Below are 20,464 nucleotides of genomic sequence, written 5' to 3' on the forward strand. Positions count from 1 at the left end.
GCCATTGGTTTACACATGCTATGATGTCGGTTTCTCCTCCCCGGTAAAAAGATGACGTCGTAAATCAGACTCTCCCTCTCTCATACAGACAAGCTGGCTTTCCCATAGCTCAGTATCTAGCCAGTAGTGACCAGAGCCTGCACAGACTGGTCCTGCCTTGCCAAACGGTTCTGAGGCTGAAAGCTGCTAACTGACTCACGAAGTATGCTACAGAGGATTCAATGAAGGAAAGGAGGAATAGCCTGCGCACTGTGAGTGAGTTTCTAAAAGAAGAGGAGGGATATAGGCTGCATAACATTAGAGGGAGAGGAACAGTGTCTTAGAGGAGGAGGAGTTGTTTGGACAGAAGTGAGCGGCCTACAGGGCCACTGTAGACAGGACCAGCCCGGGTCTAGCCTACTGTTGCACGGAATACCGACCGTCACGGTCGCACCACACGAGCTGTCTCTGTTGGAAGCCGCTTCGCAGATTTTTCAAGATGCAAACATCTGCTCTGCACGGCCGTTAAGCAGCTAGCGAGTTTACTGCTGCAGCATCCGAGAAGGACCTGCTTGTATACGTGCAGGTCTGAGTGCGTGCAGGAGAGAGAGAGAGTGTGTGTGTGTGTGCACGCGTAAGTGCGTGTTTGTGTGTCGCTATGAGTCTTGTGTCGGGCTTCCCTCACCACCCGGTCATGCACCACCACGACAGCCACCACTACTCCTTGCATGCGGCGGCGGCCGGTCGGTGTCACGAGGATACCGGGGCCCCTCCGTACTTCACGAGCTGGTTAATAAGCCACGCGGATATGTCTCCCACCGAATATAGCCTCGCGCCCGGCTACAGCCCAGAGTACCATGGCAACAGCGGCGGCGGTTCCACCGGGGGCCTGGACCCCCACCATCACCACCATTACGGACCAGGCGGCTTGGTTCCGGGGGCCGGTGCGATCTCGGTGAACGGAGCCACGGTCGGTATGCACCCCCACCACACGCATCCTCGGCCCGTGAAGCGGAGACCCACGGCCAACCGTAAGGAGAGGAGGCGGACCCAGAGCATCAACTCGGCATTTGCGGAACTGAGGGAGTGTATCCCGAACGTCCCGGCCGACACTAAGCTGTCCAAGATCAAGACGCTGCGGCTGGCCACCAGCTACATCTCCTACCTGATGGACATTCTGGACAAGGACGGACAGCACGGAGACACCCAGGCTTTTAAGGCCGAGCTGAAGAAAACAGAGGCCCGGGAGGAGCGGAGGAAGAGAGAGGCGGTAAGAGCACGAACCGTACACTGACAGCCCTGACAGGCTCATAAGTGAACCCTAATGAGCTCCCTTTGTTTTTTTAATAACAGAAGAGTAGTCTAAATCACTTCATATTTAAGGTTACCTATGGCTAAAGCTAAGATAGCACTTCATATTGTTTAATAAAGCAACACCTAATAGTCCAAAGCTGACACTCCCATAGCAGGCAACGGGTCTCGACATGAAGCTTCGTTCAAAATCACTTAATTGTTTTTGGAGAATTAGGCAATTGGTCTGCCTTGGGTCTGAAATGAAAGGCCTTCATTTCGGCATTCGTGCTACACATTTTACTGAGTAGTGGACTCATTTTACAGGCCGTCAATGTAAAATAAAAAAACTGAAACGGTTGAGAGTTATCTTGAACCCAATGTGATGGAGAGATAAACTACGAGTTTTATTAAACTAGTGGATTATAAACTAAACGCACTCCTAACTTTGGCCATTGCAGTCACATTTTTATTTTTAGAAATGAGCAATAAGAAAAAAAAAACATGTGGCTGACATGAGTCATGACCTAAATGCATGTCTTTGTAGGCTATACAATTGAATGAGGCCTATTCCTGGTTTCTTTGAATGGTTAATCTCTCGAAGATTAACAACAGAAGGTCACAGTTGACCATCCTGTAGATACCTTCTCCTCATCAGTTCGTCTGCTGCGTCCGACAGGAAACAAAGTAGGCTGACATGAAAACTTTGTAACAGAAACAACACTCATTTTGTTCATTGCCGTTCACACTAGAAAAAAAATGAGAATGAAAATCCATTAAAAAAGACATTGGTGTGAAATCAGCATGCGTATTGGTATATAACACACAAATACAACATAATTAATTGTTGGATTTAATAAATTTATTCAACTCAGCTATTAAAAAAAATATTATTATTATAAAATATTTGATAATATAAGTTTTGACATATAATCCACGATATGGAAACGTATGTATTCCAATAACAACTCGACTTTTGCTCTTTTGTGCATATAAAGAGTGGCGTGAACAAATTGTTCAAAAACATAAATGACAAACTTCTTAAAATATAATACTGCTTCGTGAATTACAGGCTAAATGTCAACGGAATATGTGTAGGACCCCGCGCGGCTGTTTCGTAAAAGTCGAAGGTCATCATTGCCTTTACATATGTGTAAATGAGAGTTGTTTTTTCTTTTTTGAAAGGATAAGGATATGTTCCGGCGCCGGGTCATGATGCTGTGTTGAAAATGATTCCAGGCAGCAATACGATCAGATTAAACATGCAGACAACACGCGAATGTAAATTAGGAAACTGTTGTTCTCTAAGATTATTATTATTATAACGTGTTTATTTTATAATCATACATATAATGTGCAAGCATTCGCCATCTATGGAGACGGTACCATTATCCCCGTAGACCGTGCAAAGACTACCTCCCAAACCAGTTTAATGTAACAGTATGCAATGTTTTGTCATCTTTACCTGAGAAAGGAGGCCAAGGAGCTATACACCAGCTCAAGAAAAAGCCAACAAGTAAACAGCAACACAGGCTTTTCCTGTGCGGGATGTAGGCACACAGAATGGAGGGTAATCTCACAGCCCAATTTATTTGGGGAGGATTTTTTAAAAGCCAATGAAGCATATGAGGTGACTGCTAAAGAGAGAGTAAACAGTCGAATGTAAGTGTGTTTACCCATTTTTATAATTGACACTTGAAGTATTAACCATTGATTCCTAAAGAGATTTTTTTAAGTATACCCATATTTGGTATCATCCAAATGGTTAAGTCTATATAAGAGTGGAGCCAGAAAATTGGTTGCCATCCTCAGACAGCTTGGAGCCAGGAGGGGCCAGGTTCAGCCATGTAGACCCACCACCATTATTCCCAGCAACACTTTTGGATGCTTTCGTCTTACAGCCTGCTATATTATTCACATCATTTTAGTCCCAGCTCTGTGCTGCCCATATGCTATGGCTACAGCTTTACAAGGTCCCACAGTTGCTAAGGATTTATAGTTTGGCACATCCAAGACATTTAAACCCATTTCAAACAAAGTAGGAAGTTTCAAATTGCAATTTTATTTATATTTGAGTTACACATCCTCTTTATGGTCACTGGATAAAGGTAATCATTTACACTCTCTTTATTTACTACGATATGCAAACAGAACTAAGCAACATGTAATTGATTTTACATGCTGTTGTTTTGACACACATTTATCTCATAATAAATGCTTATCCGGAACTAACATCAAGCAGGGAATCTAAACAAACGATACATGATCATACAGAGCAGGTCAGACGAGAGAAGAGAATGAACAGAATAATTATTTCCTGTATGTTGCCTATTGGAAGTGTGGCGGAATAATTGAAGCCAGAAAGCAATTTTTCCTATCATTTCAAACTGCAATCACTAATAGAAGGATGTAGTCCTGTTAATAATTCACGTCAACTCTGTGATGAAACCACAGTCCTGGATTCAAATACATACCCCCCTGCTACAACTGAGACACTACAGATAAAGATATAACAGAATCCCTAACTTTGTCCTTAAGATGAAACATTTATCAGAGGAGTAATTTAGTGAGTTCGGCCTCAGTGTAGCTAAAGTAAGCACTCAGTGTTGCTTATGCTCCTCAGTCTGCTCTTACATTAATGATGAAGTAGTTAACCCATAAGTGAATTTAAAGTGCATTTATGAGAGGGACCTCTAAGCTTGCAAATAAGGGGAGACTTGAGGTAATAAATTCAGTCATTTCGGGGACTCTTACATTGAGCTGTGTGTGCAAGAGAGAATTAACATATATATTGTTCGCCATTCATAAGATTTTTCTTCATCCACACTGTTGAATGTTTTGTGTCACTGATTACAGCTATGGAGTTGTTCAGGCTGAATCAATGTGGATGTTGTGCTACAACAGAATCATTCTGTTTTTGCTAAATCTACTCCATAGAGGCAGAGAGAGGATGCTGTTAGATTTTAACAAAGACAAATTTGTTTGATCTGTTTTACTCATTTTAGGCAGCACGTTGATACCATTTTCCAAGAAAAAATCTGTGCACAATTTAAACCTAATTTTTTATAAAATAATTATTTTAGCACAGTGCAGTGGCAAACTGATCACAGATTTAGATTTAGACCCATTATCTGAAATGATTTCAGATAGAAAGACTTGTAACATTATAAATCATCAGACCTGCATGTTACTTACTGAATTATGGCACACCTTTGCATTTTGTTGCAATTTTTCAGAAGAAGAAACTTTTTATTGCTCCGTCTGTGTCATGCTTGGTTGCGTTTTGTGATATAGAGTAAATGTGCTGGATTTAGAGAGCTGTAATTCTACATTTGAGTGCTGCTCTCAGCAGCCTGATATGTTTCACTTTCAGTGATATGTAGCCTGCAGACTAATAGAGCCTGGACTTCTGTCTCGACAAGTGACTGGGACTAAGGCATCATGTGTAAAGGACCTTCAAAAATCCTTCAATTAAGCGTGTGTAAATAATATAGAAGAATGACAAAACTGGCTAATATAAACCTCACACACAAAAGACCAGCTGTTAGCTGGTTGACGTATTTTGTATGGCTGCAAGGCATTATCTATATACTAAAAGAGCATTGTTCGGACATGATATTTATTCATACTTGTCATAGTACACGCTGTAGAAATCTAAAACTACTTGTGACTTATTAAATTAGATGAACATTTTAGATGTTTATCAAATGATAATATGACATGAAAAAAATATCTGTTCCTATAATGACATAATTTAATAATTCATAACAGTGACATGTCTGGCATTATAACAGAAATTAGTGCTAGTATAAAACCACATTTCCTCACTCAGATCCAGTTCGTCTTTTTATCCACTTATATATATTGTTGTATAGTTGTTTGATGTTGTTATTGCCCGTGTTGTTGTTACTGTTTTAAAATGTAATAAAAACCTTTACTGTTTGTTGTGAGAAAAGAACAGAACGCGCTGTTACGGTCGATGACGCAGCTGCGGCCCAGAGAGGAGGATATAAAAGAACACAATGGAAAGAGTCGGGATGGACTGGTTTGGATGTCTCATTATACACAGCCTCCTCCTGTCCGCAGTAATTACACACATGTTCTGCTGGCAACACTCGCATTTATTGGACCTCACGGCTATTTATTAACGCAGCTGGACCGAAAAAGTAGTTTTGCCAATCAGGTCGACATTTTTGGCTGATACGTCGCCCCTTTTTTTGCTGTTCTTTTTCCACACGTGGAGAGTTACCCTGAACACAAATATCTGGCTGTTTAACGCAAACTGTCTGATCTACGCACATTTCTGGAAGAGCACCAAGGTTGAACTTTGAGCTCCTTTTGATTAAACGCGTAACTTTTTTTCTTTAATTGGCTAATCTATTGCGAATTGCAGGGCCACTAAAAAGTAGAAATTGCAAGATATTGACAAATTTAAAAAATATTGAATGTTGACAAAGTAGTCAAATCCGTTACTCTAAAATAGGTAATAGCAAGAAAATCCTACTTTCTAAAAGGGTATGGAGTAAAACATTTAAACGTCTCAATAATTAAAGTAAACGCACCACTTCACGGAGTGACACATTATTGATGTTTTCGTGTAGCGGGAGGCTGTCGCAGCTTAACTGTCCTGTCTGAGCTCTTTACGCGAGTTTCGTGTTTGATATCGTGTTTTACCCCACTCTGCCAAATGAAAGCGGCCTACTGCTTCACTTTAGATGTAGGCCTCTGTGCTGGTGCTGGGTCGGTTGGTGGATTATAGTGTTTACCGAACTGAACAGTGGTTGACCGCTTCACTGTTGGTGTGGGCTGTATTCGCTGAAAGCAAGGAGACATGACGTTGTCACATTTGTATAAAAGTCGGGGCGGGTGAAAGTCCCGGGACACCCCGTCTTTCAGCTTGAATAAACGGCCAGAATAAGGGTGTATTATTATTATTATTGTTGTTGTTGTTATTATGGACGTGTGCACACTGTGAGAATGTCACTCTCGTGCGCACGTTTGTGCGTGATTTGTGGAAAAGTAAATACCTTCTTTTAAAACTGCTTACATCGTGAAAATATATATATATAAATATATTATATTACTACTATACGCTATTCTACCATATATATTAATATATTTTCGATTGGGCTACACATAGCTATATGAGTATCTCATGGAAACTGCACGTCTTAATGAGCAGGCTCGGAAAATAATGAAATATAAACAAATAAATACAACAACAATAATTATTATATTTTTATAATTATTAATATTATTATTATTATTTGATAATTTAACTAACTTTAAAATCTCTGAACCTGCTCTTTATTTCACACGGCTGACAGGAAACAAACAAAATGTGACTATTATGGAAAAAAAACTAGAGAATAGAAAAGTTTTGAATTCAATCAAGAACTGCGTGGAGCTTGTGAACACTTTCAGGTCATTCTTCCAAATAACTTCTATAGCATCGTAATGTTAAAATAAATCACTGGAACTGTTCCGGACCATCAGCCAATATGGGTTTGTCCCAAATACAATATCATTGGACTACAAACACGGACATGTTATAGAGCTACGAGGTGTGACATGAAAACCACTTCTATGTTTATGTTATAAAAACAACCTTATCAAGCGGCATGTGACCTATTCAGAGAACCTCATTTCTAAATGATCTTATAAACGTGAAACCATCCACATACACTGGTGACAAAGCCTCTAGCTCTATTTTATATACAATAAAGCCTATGTTTTAAACATGGTTTAATACGCATAATATAAATAACAAATATCATGTGTCTGCAGGTGGAGATTCCGAAGACGACATTATCTTCATCCTCATCGTCATCCTCCTCGTCAGCGAGCGATAAGAAGAGTAAAGGGCGGACAGGTTGGCCTCAACATGTCTGGGCTCTGGAACTCAAACAGTAGCGCCCCCCCTCCTCCTGCAGCTCTGTCCGCGAGGAGAGTGATGGGACAATAATGACGCGCTCTGATGATCTGGTGGCAGTCATCGTGATCTTTGTGGACCTCGAGGCTGTTCACTTGCACGCTCTGTGGACGCTGTGTTTGTTATAGCCTGTTGCTCCGTTCATTCCGCTATGGCGAGACACAAAGAAATGTATTCGTTAGAGTGCCTCAGAACATCATTTCAGATTCATAGACCACCCCCACCACCACCTTCATCAGCGAAGGCGGTTTCTGCGGGTTTGACTCTGAACCCGGATTTAAATTGGATCGCTTGGAAATATTTCACAACTAATGGTCTTATTTTTAAAGTGTTTATTTTAATTAAGAAACATTTATAAAAAAATAAAATCGACAGAATAGCCTATGGATTCAGTAAATGGACATATAGATGGAAATTGTCAATCATCATTTCCCCAATTGGACAGGCTATTTGATGTCAGTGGAAACTAGGGATAGGTTTATTTAAAATAGGCTACAGTCCGTATCTATAGGGTTGAAGGGGATGAAGATGTTAAAATGATACATCATCTATACATTTGAGCCCGTGACTCAATAGTATCCACTGTTACACTCGTCCAATTTAACCAGCTTTGAAAAGTCACCGCTCTAACGCATTAATGAAATGGATGCTATTTGGTGGAATTAAAGAGTTGTCTTTTAAAACCTCTTGGGTAATGTTCTACCGGATGTGTGGCCTTTACGTCTCACTGAGCAAAGTAGCTTCATACAGGCTGGATTGTGAACGGAGTGCGGCGGAGTCTGTCTTTTCTGGGGAATCATTCCTCTCTCTCTCCTCGAAACACCCACCACCCTCACACACCCACACGCAAATACACACACACGAGCGCCAGGTGTTGAAGTGATACTTGCTTTATTTAACGGAATATATTTATGTGCAATGCTGCCGTTAGAAGGACTCAAACAGGTCTATCAATGTCTGACAGCAGACATTTAGTGTCCTTTGATTAAAACTACGAGGTGTATGTGAATCTCTCTCTCTATCTCTCTCTCTCTCTCTCTCTCTCTCTCTCTCTCTGGTTGTACATGTAATGACGTCACAATGACGAAGTGTCCATGTTGTAGTGTGAAAATGTGGTGGGAGTCTAGATAATGCTTTATGTGGGCTGTAATCAGTGTCATGAATTTAATAAACCATCTGGTTACATGGTAACTGATGCAAACTTGGCTGATGTCTTACTTTCAGTTGGCCAAACATAATTCTCCTGCACAAATTGATTCAGGATTGAGAGTGATCCAGAAGTAAGGGAATCGTATGCACAGTGGAAGGAGCACATCCTATTTCAAAAGATGACCTATAAGATAAGATAATATATTCTTCGGCATAGGGGATGATCTTTTAAATTTGAAAAACAGACATAATTTATTTTGGTGCATGCTAATTAAATTCATTTTACTATTTTCTTTTCTTAACAACCTTCCATATTTAGTTTATCTAAAAGCCACTTTGTTGACGATTTGAGTTTTAGTTAAGAGTTTGATTTAATGCCATTCATATTTACTTTCTTATAACTGTTTTTCTCAACTGATAGTGTCTAAAAATGAGGAGTTTACTCTGTTATATATTATTATTGGAGTGCACAAACAACAACATTAATAACTCAGATGTAATTATTATCGAAATGTTAAAAGATCTGCCAATCAATTTCAGAGTGCAGGTACCATTCATGTGACTTGTTAACATTTGAATTACAAATAAGGCCTTCAACACGCTAACTTTATTTGAAATACAATTTTCAATTTGAAAAAGAGAAGTTTAAGAATTTTTTGAACAGCTGCGGAACAGAAAAAAAACTGAAATAAGTCGTAAGGCATCAGCAGGCAGAATGGGGAAACTGGAATCCTGACAGTCAGTATGTTTGTTATGTTGTTCATTCTGTACACATGACATCTATCACACTTCTCTGCATGCTGAGAGGATCCCTCCTCTGTTGCTCTCTCTAAGGTCTCTCCCTCTTTTCTCCCTGATAAAGGGGTTTTTGGGAGTTTTTCCTGTTCTGATGTGAGGGTCCTGGGACAGAGGGTGCCGCATGTGTACAGATTGTAATGCCCTCTGAGGCAAATTTGTGATTTGTGATTTTGGGCTATACAAAAAAAAATGAATTCAATTGAATTTCTAATGTTACTTGTTCATCAAGCTTTTTGTCCTTATGACAGTTTTAGGCTAACTACATTTCTGTAAGTTACGAGTGTGCTTGATGTTAACTTGACTTACTAGCGACTCACTTCACTACCGAGTGTATAACGACTCACGTTAATAGTGACAAACGACTTACTCAATTCAAATGACTAACAAAACTAGCGACTCACTAGACTAACCACGTTTACTTTTCATTTCGCACCTGATACAAACGCAGGTCACAATTGGACGAAAGTCCTGTGTTTGTTTGAAAGATATTTAATGTTGAGTAATCCTTTGACATGTTGAAATCTAACATTTTTAGCTAACTACAGGCATTTTGTTAGCGTTTCAGCCCTTGGTGGCATATTGTGGCACTGATCGTGTTCCCCTCAAGTAGGCGTGTTTGTCAGACCTGTTGCCTAAAAGAAGCAATTTCACTTTATTGTTTTGCGTGCTACATTCAGTAGAATATGCTGAAGTTCTGAAGTTTGTGTACCTTTCAAATTCAGCCAGTGAAGTGCTCTGAAGCAAACAGGGGCACTTCAGGGGCTAATCAAGATTTGTGTACTAGCTAGCTGGAAGTAAAGATCCCTTTCTGTATCTGCATACTGTTTGACTTTGTGATGTCTCTCTGTCTCTCTTGCCATTAAGAAGAAGGAGAAGGATAGGATGACATCTTGTTGTTATGCCTTGGGAGAGATGATGTATTTAACAATTTGAAACACACGGATCCAAGTTGATGTGTAGTAAGTTCAATAGTGAATGACTGTCAGCAGCTAATGTTTTCGTTCTGTAAGCAGTGTATTTGTGTGAATGTTACAGATCACTTTGGACAGCAGGTGGATTTGTTGCTGTGTTTGCTTCCTGCAGTGATGCAGCGACAGGGGGGATATTGAAGACTAACATTCTTACATCCCACTAACTAACTCCCAATAATCATCAGGAGGTTTTTATCTGCTGGTCGACATTAAAGCCTCTCTAGATTTCTTTGACACTGATGTTTGCTGCTGCACCTGTCGTTACAGAAAGGCTGAGATTCCTGCAATCAAATCTTGCCACATTCTCCCCTGTTTCTGTGGCAAACTCTTGTGATGCCTTTGCTGTGGCATATTAAGCGGATGTGCACCTCCTCAAAAATGTAGAATGTCACAAGAACAGTTGTCATTGTTTTCTGCTACATTTTTCTGGTGCTGGTAGCATTGTTACCCCAATAGGGAAATATCATCCTTCCAGACTTAATATCTACTTCATTAAATGATTCTATAAACGTTTAAACGTACGGTTCATGTGATATCTTACTAAGTTACTCCTTTTTTCTCTTAACGACGAAAGCCAGCAACACCTGTCAATTTATGCTCGTAACATGCATACAGTCCTTTCAAAATAAACTTCTGTCTTCACAGGAAACAACTCAGTTAGGTTTAGTCAACAAAACGTCTTAGTTAAGTTTAGGTAAAGATTATTGTTTGGGTTAAAATAACTACAGAAGTGCCGTTACTGAAGTACGCAAGTTACGAGAGAAATAAGTCAAAGTTGGTTTTCTTTTCATCTGGGAATCAAAAAGCGGTCTCTTGGCTGAAAGACCATTTTTTGTTGGGCCCATCTATGACCCCACCCACCTGCCTTTATACTTTTGTTCATGAATACGTGGATAACATACAAAATAATTTTGGATAAGACCAGCCTGCGTAAGCAGTTAACTGCTCTAATGGCAAAAAGGAGTGGTCTATTTAGGCATGAGTGATACGAGTATAGTTTAATGATTTTCAATTATTTTTGGGGGTTTGTGGCCAATAATTTATCCCAAACTTGTACCGATCAAACCCAAAACAAATAAACTCTGCGAATGTAGTTTTGTCAGCTGAAGCACGAACACACATTTACCAAACCTATAGAACAGTTATTGACATGCTTCACGTTGCCACGGTATCTGATGGAGCTGTCACTCACGTATGTTTGGTAAGACCTTATCTGGCATCCCAGTCGGTATGTCATTAGTGGGAGACGGGAGAAAGAGATCTTGAGAGGATATTTCTCCTCCTGACAAAGACTAACGTAAGATGCAATGGCCCGAGTCTGGCCTCAGGTAAAGACATTAGAGCAGATAATTAGTGAGGGAGCTGGCGTCAGACAGAGTTGACCCCATAATGGCCGGGACACAAACAGATGCACAGATACACAAGCGAATACACACAAGCTCCAACCTAAGGAAGCTGTTTGTCTCTGAGTCAGCTATAGGGAGCAATGGAGCTAATGAATTTATGGTTAGCATTTTCTCCAACAAACTAAAGCCCATATCTGAAAGGAAGAAATACTCTAAATATTTACAACCTACTCTTTACTTCTTTTTTAAAACGTTATGAACAAATGCATTGAACAAAATGCACACACTGCACATAAAATGTATTATTATTGTCAACTGTGCTCAATATCTAATGACCAATAAAGTTTGTAAAACAATTAACATACTGACTGAACATGCTTCAGTGAAGTAACAAGAAGAAAGTGAAGCTGCAATGGAAAAAAGGCTGTTATCAATATTACAAAAACAATAAGGCTTGATTCAATTAAAGTGGGACAAAGGGTGACAAAGCCTCGTCTAAGATGCTGCAGTTGGCTCTTTTTTTCTTAACCATTAAATTCAAACTGGCATTGTGTCTGGTCATTGGGGTGTGTTGGGTATTTCAACCTTAAGCTCTCTTGCTCACGCAACGTATCTGAGGCTGTTTGTTTACAGCCTGTAGTGAGGATCTGGTGCTGAGTGTAAGCACTCAGCATTAACCCCCTACATGGTTGTGCCATGTTAACCCCTCATCTATAGCAGTGACATACCAAGCCTTCATACTCATCGTCGTCTTTTCCTCAAAGGCCTCCTCAACCAATGGACTCCAATGGGCTTCAGCAGCAGGATTAGGGTCTGACGCCTCACACTTGTCTTTGGTGTTCGGCTGCCTGGCAATGATCATACTTCTTGCATTTAACCTACAGCTGGTGGGATCTACATTGGAATCCCTTGGATTCCTTTTCTGACAAATGGGCCATAATGGATTATCCATCAAGCCTCAGCTGTAAAAAAGGGTCGGGGGGGAAATCAAATATTGGCAACACCTGAAACGTGATGCAGTGAGGTGTTGCCCATCACCGCCTTGATCTCATAATGTCCAGTGCTGGTTCTATTCTCTGTGGATGCTGCTCACCTTGCTTGGGACGAGTGGCCATAACACCCTCTACTGAGTTCCGTTGTCCTGAAAGGGGTTGCATAAATTCCTGACCTGCTTCCTCCTAGTCACCACCCCCACCAGGACTCCGTGCTGTTGCATTGACTCCACATTCTCATCAGCCTACTCTCCTTGCTTTTCGTGACAAATACATTTTAGGGTCATGTCACTCTCAGTATTGCAGCACATTCATAGCACACAAGACTTCAAACATCTCTCCAACTCACTTCCTGCTCGGGGGAATTCTCAGCTCAGCTGTGGCAATCTGACAATCCCAGTGCTCCTCAAGCTCCTAGGGTAGCTAATGAACCTCTACAAGTCCATGATGGTGGTGATGTGCAAATCAAAAAACAGTATACCATGCAGGTACATAGAATGCTAAATTGGATAGTCGAACAAAGCACAAAAAGTAAGGAGCTGCTTGGTGCTGGTCAATGAGTCTCTAAGTCTACAAGTCACCTTTCAGGGTAAATCTTTCCTGAGTGCTTACATATCAAGGCTATGCCTTGGCAGTCATTCAAAAATCCCAGTCCAACATCTCCTTTCTCTCCAAGAGACCATGAAAGAAATTTCATCTTTGATCATGCAAATCAAGGAACAATGCACAAAAAATATGATGTATCAAATAAACTTCTTTAAAAAAACACCAACTGCATCACAATAGAGGAAACAAAACATCTTATCCCCTGTGAAGGGCCAGGAGGATTTGTGTGTAGCGTCAAATGTGAACCTGTTTGGTTCAGTCTTCAGAACAATTCGTTCTGCAGTGCATGTTGAACAACCAATGTATGGAGGAATATGTAGTGGTTGTTGATAAAGACTATATAGAGCTTCCACTCTGTAGAAGGATAATGGCAATTACAATGTTCTTTCTATATGGTTCTCCAGTTGAGATACATTCTAAGGAATAAAACTAAATGATTAATCATTTTGAGAGTCACTGAAACTGGAGGTTACTGGACCTTTCATGGAGAACAACTGCCATGAATCTAGCCAACAAACCTCTAAATATTTTGTATATGTGAGTTTAAGTTTTTTGGTACTACCGATAAGACATTTTCTGAAAGAATATTTGATTGTGACTATTCTGTCTATTTTAAGCAGTGTTGAAATCCCACCGTGGCTTTTGGGGAGCCCTATTTTTCATGGGTGGGAAAGTACTGTACACACACACACGCATACTTGAATGTGCAGGCCTATATAGGTGCACAATACAAAACTATTCCTACAGAGAATATTTACACTGGGTCAACAAAGAAACAATTATTCACTGTAATGTGTTTGATGGCTACAGCAAAAATAGATGGTGTTGAGTTTATTCAACACAAATTATGGGAAAATGCTTTACTATTAGCGTATAATTTGTTTCAGAAACCTAAATATACAGGAAAATATACATTTATACAGAAAAAAACAAGTGGCACCAAAAATTCCAATATTTATCAAATTTAATTAAATTTCTCAAACAAGTCTTTCTGGCGAGCTCATGTCTCTTTCAGGTCCCTGTAGATCCTCCGTATTTCAAACCCTGATTGTATATTAAGAGAAGAAAGCACATCATATGGGTATTGATTCGTTGTATAAAATTGCTAGAAATAATAATTCTCACAAATGTAGCAGTTTTTTGCATTCAAGACATTCAGTACTCGACGGCACATACCAATATCTAGGTTCATAATTACATACCTCCACCGACAACCACACCATCACAGACAGACAGACACACACACACACACACACACACACACACACACACACACACACACACCTCTCTTCATGTCTCCTGTCTGTCTATCTGCCGGCCTCTAAGTGCAGTCGACTGGCGAACATGATAGATGACTACGACTGGAATAGAATTTTTCCCTGTGCTAATACCAAAACATCTGGCAGCCATTACTTCACGCAGACTCCTCCCTTGCTTCCTCACCCCTCCTCCTCAGTCTTCCTTTCCCACCTCCCAATCATTTTGTTCCCCTCCACCAGGGGGCCTCATTTCTACCAAGTGACCCAGATGTTTCTTTTCTTTTTTCTTTGAAGTTCCACTTTGCCCCTGATAAAGAAATATATAGATGATGCTGAAGCAGCTACTGACCCCTAAATACAGTGAAACTGTGCATTAGTGTACTTGTGGCTACAGATGATGCTTCAGCCACTACATTAGTGAACACAGTGAGTTTTTGCAAGCTACTTTTCACACTGCTTGTTTGGTGGCTAGAGTAGTTCGCTATCAGCCAAAACAGTGAACACAGCCGATTATTGTTAATAGGGAGCACATTCAGCAATTAGAAAAGCATGTCATGGTGTTTTCAATGTGAAAAAAGCAGCATGTTGAGGGTAGAATGGAAAACGATGAGGAGGAAAACAGAGAAGAGGGTGGGCCCTTGGCAGCCTTTGAAACAATCCCCCAGGTCACTCTATTCACCCCATAACTGCTATGACGCAACACTTTACAGACGCACACACACAAGCACACACACACACACACACACACACACACACACACACACACACACACACACACACACACACATGCATGCACTCCCACCACACAGATAGGGCTTTCCATCAAAAGAGACTATGACAGAATGTGTTTTGTCCTCTTCTAATCAGCCCTTGCCATAAGGGGGAAGTATTGGATTCATTAGCAGCCAAACCAAAGACAGCCAGCCCATTGTTCTCCTTTTATAGATGGTAAAGAGAAAAAAGGAAAAGAGAAAAAGAAAGAAACAGGAATAGAGAAAAAAACTTGATCTGGAGAATTTATAGTTTCTTACCATATGGAGCCTTCTTTCAATTAGCCCTGTGGAGAGCAATCAACAGCACAGCATGTCTTCAGTCTACTTGGGACCATTGCTTGGGACACAAAATGGGTCACGCTGCTTTTTCCAGCTCAGTAATAACACAGTGAACACAAAGTAATCTTTCACTCTTGTTTATTTGTGTTTCATTCATTTTTTTGGTTTTGTTTTATTTAGAAGGACTTACTTTAGATATTACTTTGCAGCCAGTGAAGGGGCAACAGTGGTGACAGCCATGAGACACTGGGAGCAGTGGCTGTCCATCATGGAGAATATACTCCATCATCTACATATGCGTACATGTCTTTAGTCTGAAGTTGATTTCTGTACAACTCAAGTACCAACGCACTTTTGCTTGTACTGACTATTTGCAGGTTTTGTATTTTGTAATGCTTTTATCTGTGTCACGTCAAACTTTTAGCACATCTCACACGGGATCACACACCAGTAATATATATATACAAAAACAAAAGTAGAAAAACATTGACAATATTCTTAGCAATTCTATATACTTTCAAATAGCATATCCCTGTGTCTTTTTTGTACTGCTCTCCCAGCACTGACTAATTAACTGCACTTACTGCATCATCCATATTTACAAAACAAATTTCTGCTTTTATCTCCCTAAACAATGCATTACACAGTTTTCAGTAAAAAAGGACAACAGAAAACTAAATAAAATGATTTTCTACATCATTCAGACAGCACGAAGTCGCTTGTCTTCCTCTACTGACATACATACAGTTTAAGTGATAACATGTCAGATCTCAGCTGGGCACATGAAGATCTTTCCTAGATAAATACAACATAATTCTCTATAATAAATACGCAGCTTTGTTTTAGTCCATATATCATCAGCCCACTGTTCTTTATTACCAGCTAACACGGATTCGGCCATCCCGGCAGTTTGAACAGTTTAATCAGTCGTATGCTGTCAATAACCATCGAACACCAAAATGTCCACTGCTGTCATTATCTATTATAATTTCTACAGTTTTAAATTCACATTTCTTTGTATATGTAAATATCATCTGTTGCTGTTAATATAAATCTTGTATAATATGTTTTATTTCTTATTTTACTGTTGATCAATGGTGCTTTTTTATATATATATATTTATATAATATTTATATTTACACCTATTTGTTCACTACTTGTGTACATAACAGTCCTGTCTATTCTTTACCTTTATCTGTCCAGCATTGTTGTCCCTGTCACTAGTGGTTGTTTGTATTTCTCTGTAAGTTTTGAAAGAGGTGAAAAGAAAGTCTAATTCCTTGTATGTGCACGCATTACGCAATTGAGATCGTGATTCTGATACTCCTAAACAAATGTTGATCGTTTCATGATCAGAAATGTTTCAGCAATCCATGAGTTGTACATCACAGGCCAAAAGCCAATGATTTGTAAAACCCCAAATAACGCCAGAATAACTGCGGTTTGGTGGAAGATATTAGTTATTTCTGGGTAACTGCTGTGACATTACTGATGCTACTAGTTTTAGCATCCCTTTTATATATAAATGAACTGCATACAGCAGTGATTTACAATTTATTCTAATTTTTTACATTGTTGCCTGATCTTGCAAAGTACAGTCTTAGAACCATGTGTTCAGGCTTGGCTTACCTCATTGCAGTCACATAAACCAACATGTGTTAATGAGCCTGACTTCCACTGGGAAGAATTCCATTCAATTATTTAGGGTCATGGACTGGAACACAACACACCGCTTTAATGCATTTAACATCAAACTTTGTTTTTCTCAAGTTTTCATGCTCTCAATCAACTGCACAGTTGAGCAGACAGTATGATGACCAACTTCTCCTTCCAAACAGTTTCGGTCACCCTTTCATCAGTCCTGCTAATATCAGTACAGCTCTCTTCCTGTCCTGTGGTTGAAATGGGACCTCTGAATTGAAATAAATATGTTGTTAAGTCATATAGTCAGTCCCACAAATATTTTACAACCTGTATTTTTAATAAAAGTAATACGAAAGTTCATCCAACCCGGATCATTGGGCCCAGAACTGCCCAACTAATTTAGAAAAAAAGCAGGTGGTTTTACAAACCCAACCGTATGACGACTTTGTTGAATCATAGTGTTTCTGCTACATGAATATTTTATTACAATCTCAGAGTTTTTACAATAAAAGCTGTTAAAAACCGAAAAGGCAACCATGCAAAGAGTTCAGGAGACACCCATCCCTGAGTGGAAAGTCCAATTAAACCTACAACCCTGGGTTTACCCAAATGTACACTGTCAGTAAATTTTGTACTTTAATATTCTTTTCATTCCTACATGCTTTGTTTGATTTTTCATTAAGCGATAGCTAGGATTTTTCCAATTAGCTATCAATTTTCTTTTATTCAGAGATAATAATATTCAAAACAAACAAAAAAAAACATGAATGACACACATTTTGCAGCTTTGGGATAATTTGGACATTTTTCTATGTGGATAACATAGACTGTAAGTAAGTAGTAATGTAAAAATGAATGCTTCACAAATGTAAGTAGCATTCATTTCAGTCTTTGTAGCAGCGATAAACATCTCCAATGATGTTGGGAGCAAGTCATCTGTGAATTAGCTGCCATTTTTTGTTCTCACTTCATGGTCATGTGAAAAAAGGGCGCACAATCTTTTTTTATTCAACTGAATTAACTTTCTAAGATCAAAAATATTTGGCAATTCAAATGTATTGACTTGCATTGACAAAACATCACACACCATGCCTCCTGACGTGTTCCTGACCCAGCTGAGCTTTCCAAGAAGGAGGAGGAAAAACCTGGACACATAAAAGAAAAAAAACTGCAGGAACCTTGAGGATACCGACACAGACGCGCCCCACCTCCCCCAGCCACCTTTAATTCTGTCTTGATTCATCCTTTCTTTTGGCTTCACTCTTAAAACAATCTGCAGCCTTTATTTGCTGCTGCTATAGTCTTTGAAATACTTAATCACATTTTAGTTTCATTAATGCTCTCTTTACTGGTTCCCTCTGAGTTTTTACTTAACTCAATCTGAAGATCCTCCTATACATCATACTCACCTTCTGAGTCACAGTGTAGCCTGAGATCATCTGGCAAAGTCCACTAGTTCTTCCTACAGCCTGACTAGTCACCTACTTGTGTGACTGGGACTTCAACTCACACGCAGTTTTGTAACTTGATGCCTGAGCTCGTCATGAGCGTCCACTTCCAAATAATTTGTGTATGAAAGCATCCCATTATCTCATGTTAATTATTTACTGCACTGACTTCCTTCTTATCACTTGTATAATAAGTTCTTCCACAACATGGCTCCACCATGCATCAGTGAATTACTGATCTCACACAGGTGTGCTAGGCTGCTCAGTACTTCAGAACAAGGTCTCTTGGTTGCTCCTCACAGTTTAAAACACACACACTATAACTACTGTTATGGCTCCGAGGTTATGGAATAGTCTCCCCCTGGGGGTCAGGTCAGTAAACTGAATGTTTCAAATCTAATCTGAAAACCTAAAGCATTTTACAGTTTTTTGCAATTGCCAAAAGACAAAAATTGGTACATGAGGCACAATTATGGAAGCCACTAATTCATATAGACTATCTGACCAGGTGTGCTAAACCATCAGCACATTGTCAGCTCTAAGCTAACTTTGAAAAACATGGTTATCTACATTAGAAAACACCTGTAACCAGTTTGATCTCTTAGAAATCAGAGCTTGAACACTATAAATAGGATTCAGGTTTGTTCTTTGTTGTCAACAACAATGGAGGCCAATTATGGAGAGAAAGTTAGAGAACTAATATACTGTATTTAGTTTATAGTAACTATCATCGTTACAGTAATAGTGTCTGGTACTGTTATGAGTACTGGTAATAAACACATTGTATTTATGTTCATAGTCTATGTTTACAGCATGCTACAAATTGAAATACAAATACTCTAAAATAGTGTTTTGTACTCAGCACATCAGAGTGCAATCGGCATGAGGCTAGAGCTTTTTATGTGGTGTTTGTGTGTAAAGTTGTGATGCAAAAATACCATTTTTAGCGGAGTTTATATAGTATTGACGAAGAGATGTAAGATATTTTGTGGAGATGTTTTTGGTTTTTGTGTGTAGAGTTTTAACAAAGACAGCCCTAGTTTTTCAAATTGTGTTTTGACAATGGCAAAAAGGCTTGTCGTGATTTTATTCCAATTTAATATATTTTCTTTCATCCAGTGAATGAGTTATTTTGTCTAACTAATTGTGAAGCACTAATCCCCCTGATTTAAAAAAGGGCCTCATGAAAAGGTTTGACCACTTATTTACTTATTACTGTATGTCTTCCACTTTCACTGATTTCGTTGTAAAGTTTAAAAAAAATTTGTATTTATGTTGATCTGTGTGTGTGTGTCTGTACGTTTATAAGTACAGTACATGGGCCTGGTCTGTTTACTGTACAGTAAAGGCTAAAGTATGAGAGATTGAGTTTATCCCTGAAAAACCAGGTAGGCTTACACACACACACACACACACACACACACACACACACACACACACACACACACACACACACACAATGTTCAGTTGTAGCTGTGTCTAGTTGCTGTTAAAACCTCGTACAACAATTCCTATTTCATTATTTCTATTACTACTAGTAGACATTAAAAATAGATGTTAACTCTACAAATGAAAACCAAAATCATTTACACAAAATATCTTACATCTGTCGCAAAATAAAATTCATCATTCAATAACTCTTCTAAAAACTGTGTTTTTGCATCACAACTTTACCCTACTATTAGTCTTTGCATTTCCATTTATAGCATGCTGTAAATAGAAACTATGACTACAAATACAATGTTATTATACTCATAACAGTATCAGATACAATTACTTTAACTGACAATGAGATGAACATCGTTATTGTATTGTACAATAAAACAGCCCTGTTACACTCTCTCCACAACATTGACCTCCATTATTGTGCACACAAAAGAGCAAAACACATTTCTCTTTAGTGTTCGAGCTCTTGTCTCTAGTGGAAAATATTTTATGAGTGAAATGACCCGGAAATATTTATAACAGCCATGATATGAATTCTCTAAATGCTATTTG

The 20,464-nt window shown here is 39.2% G+C and overlaps 1 protein-coding gene across 2 annotated transcripts; it reads left to right on the top strand.

The window, feature by feature from the left end:
- The first annotated feature begins 637 nt into the window (after window positions 1-637).
- On the top strand, window positions 638-7,182 carry hand2 (heart and neural crest derivatives expressed 2). Of its 2 annotated transcripts, none has more exons than XM_076092058.1 (2): window positions 638-1,249; window positions 7,057-7,182. In XM_076092058.1, the coding sequence occupies exons 1-2, from the start codon at window positions 638-640 to the stop codon at window positions 7,180-7,182; spliced, it is 738 nt and encodes a 245-aa protein (XP_075948173.1). The 2 variants fall into 2 exon arrangements, with proteins under 2 accessions (XP_075948173.1, XP_075948174.1); XM_076092059.1 differs by having other exon boundaries at window positions 7,072-7,182.
- The last annotated feature ends 13,282 nt before the right edge of the window (window positions 7,183-20,464 follow it).

The sequence above is a fragment of the Anarhichas minor genome, unplaced genomic scaffold, assembly GCF_050575085.1.
Source record: "Anarhichas minor isolate MPS153535 unplaced genomic scaffold, ASM5057508v1 ptg000014l, whole genome shotgun sequence".
Classification (NCBI taxonomy): Eukaryota; Metazoa; Chordata; class Actinopteri; order Perciformes; family Anarhichadidae; genus Anarhichas; species Anarhichas minor.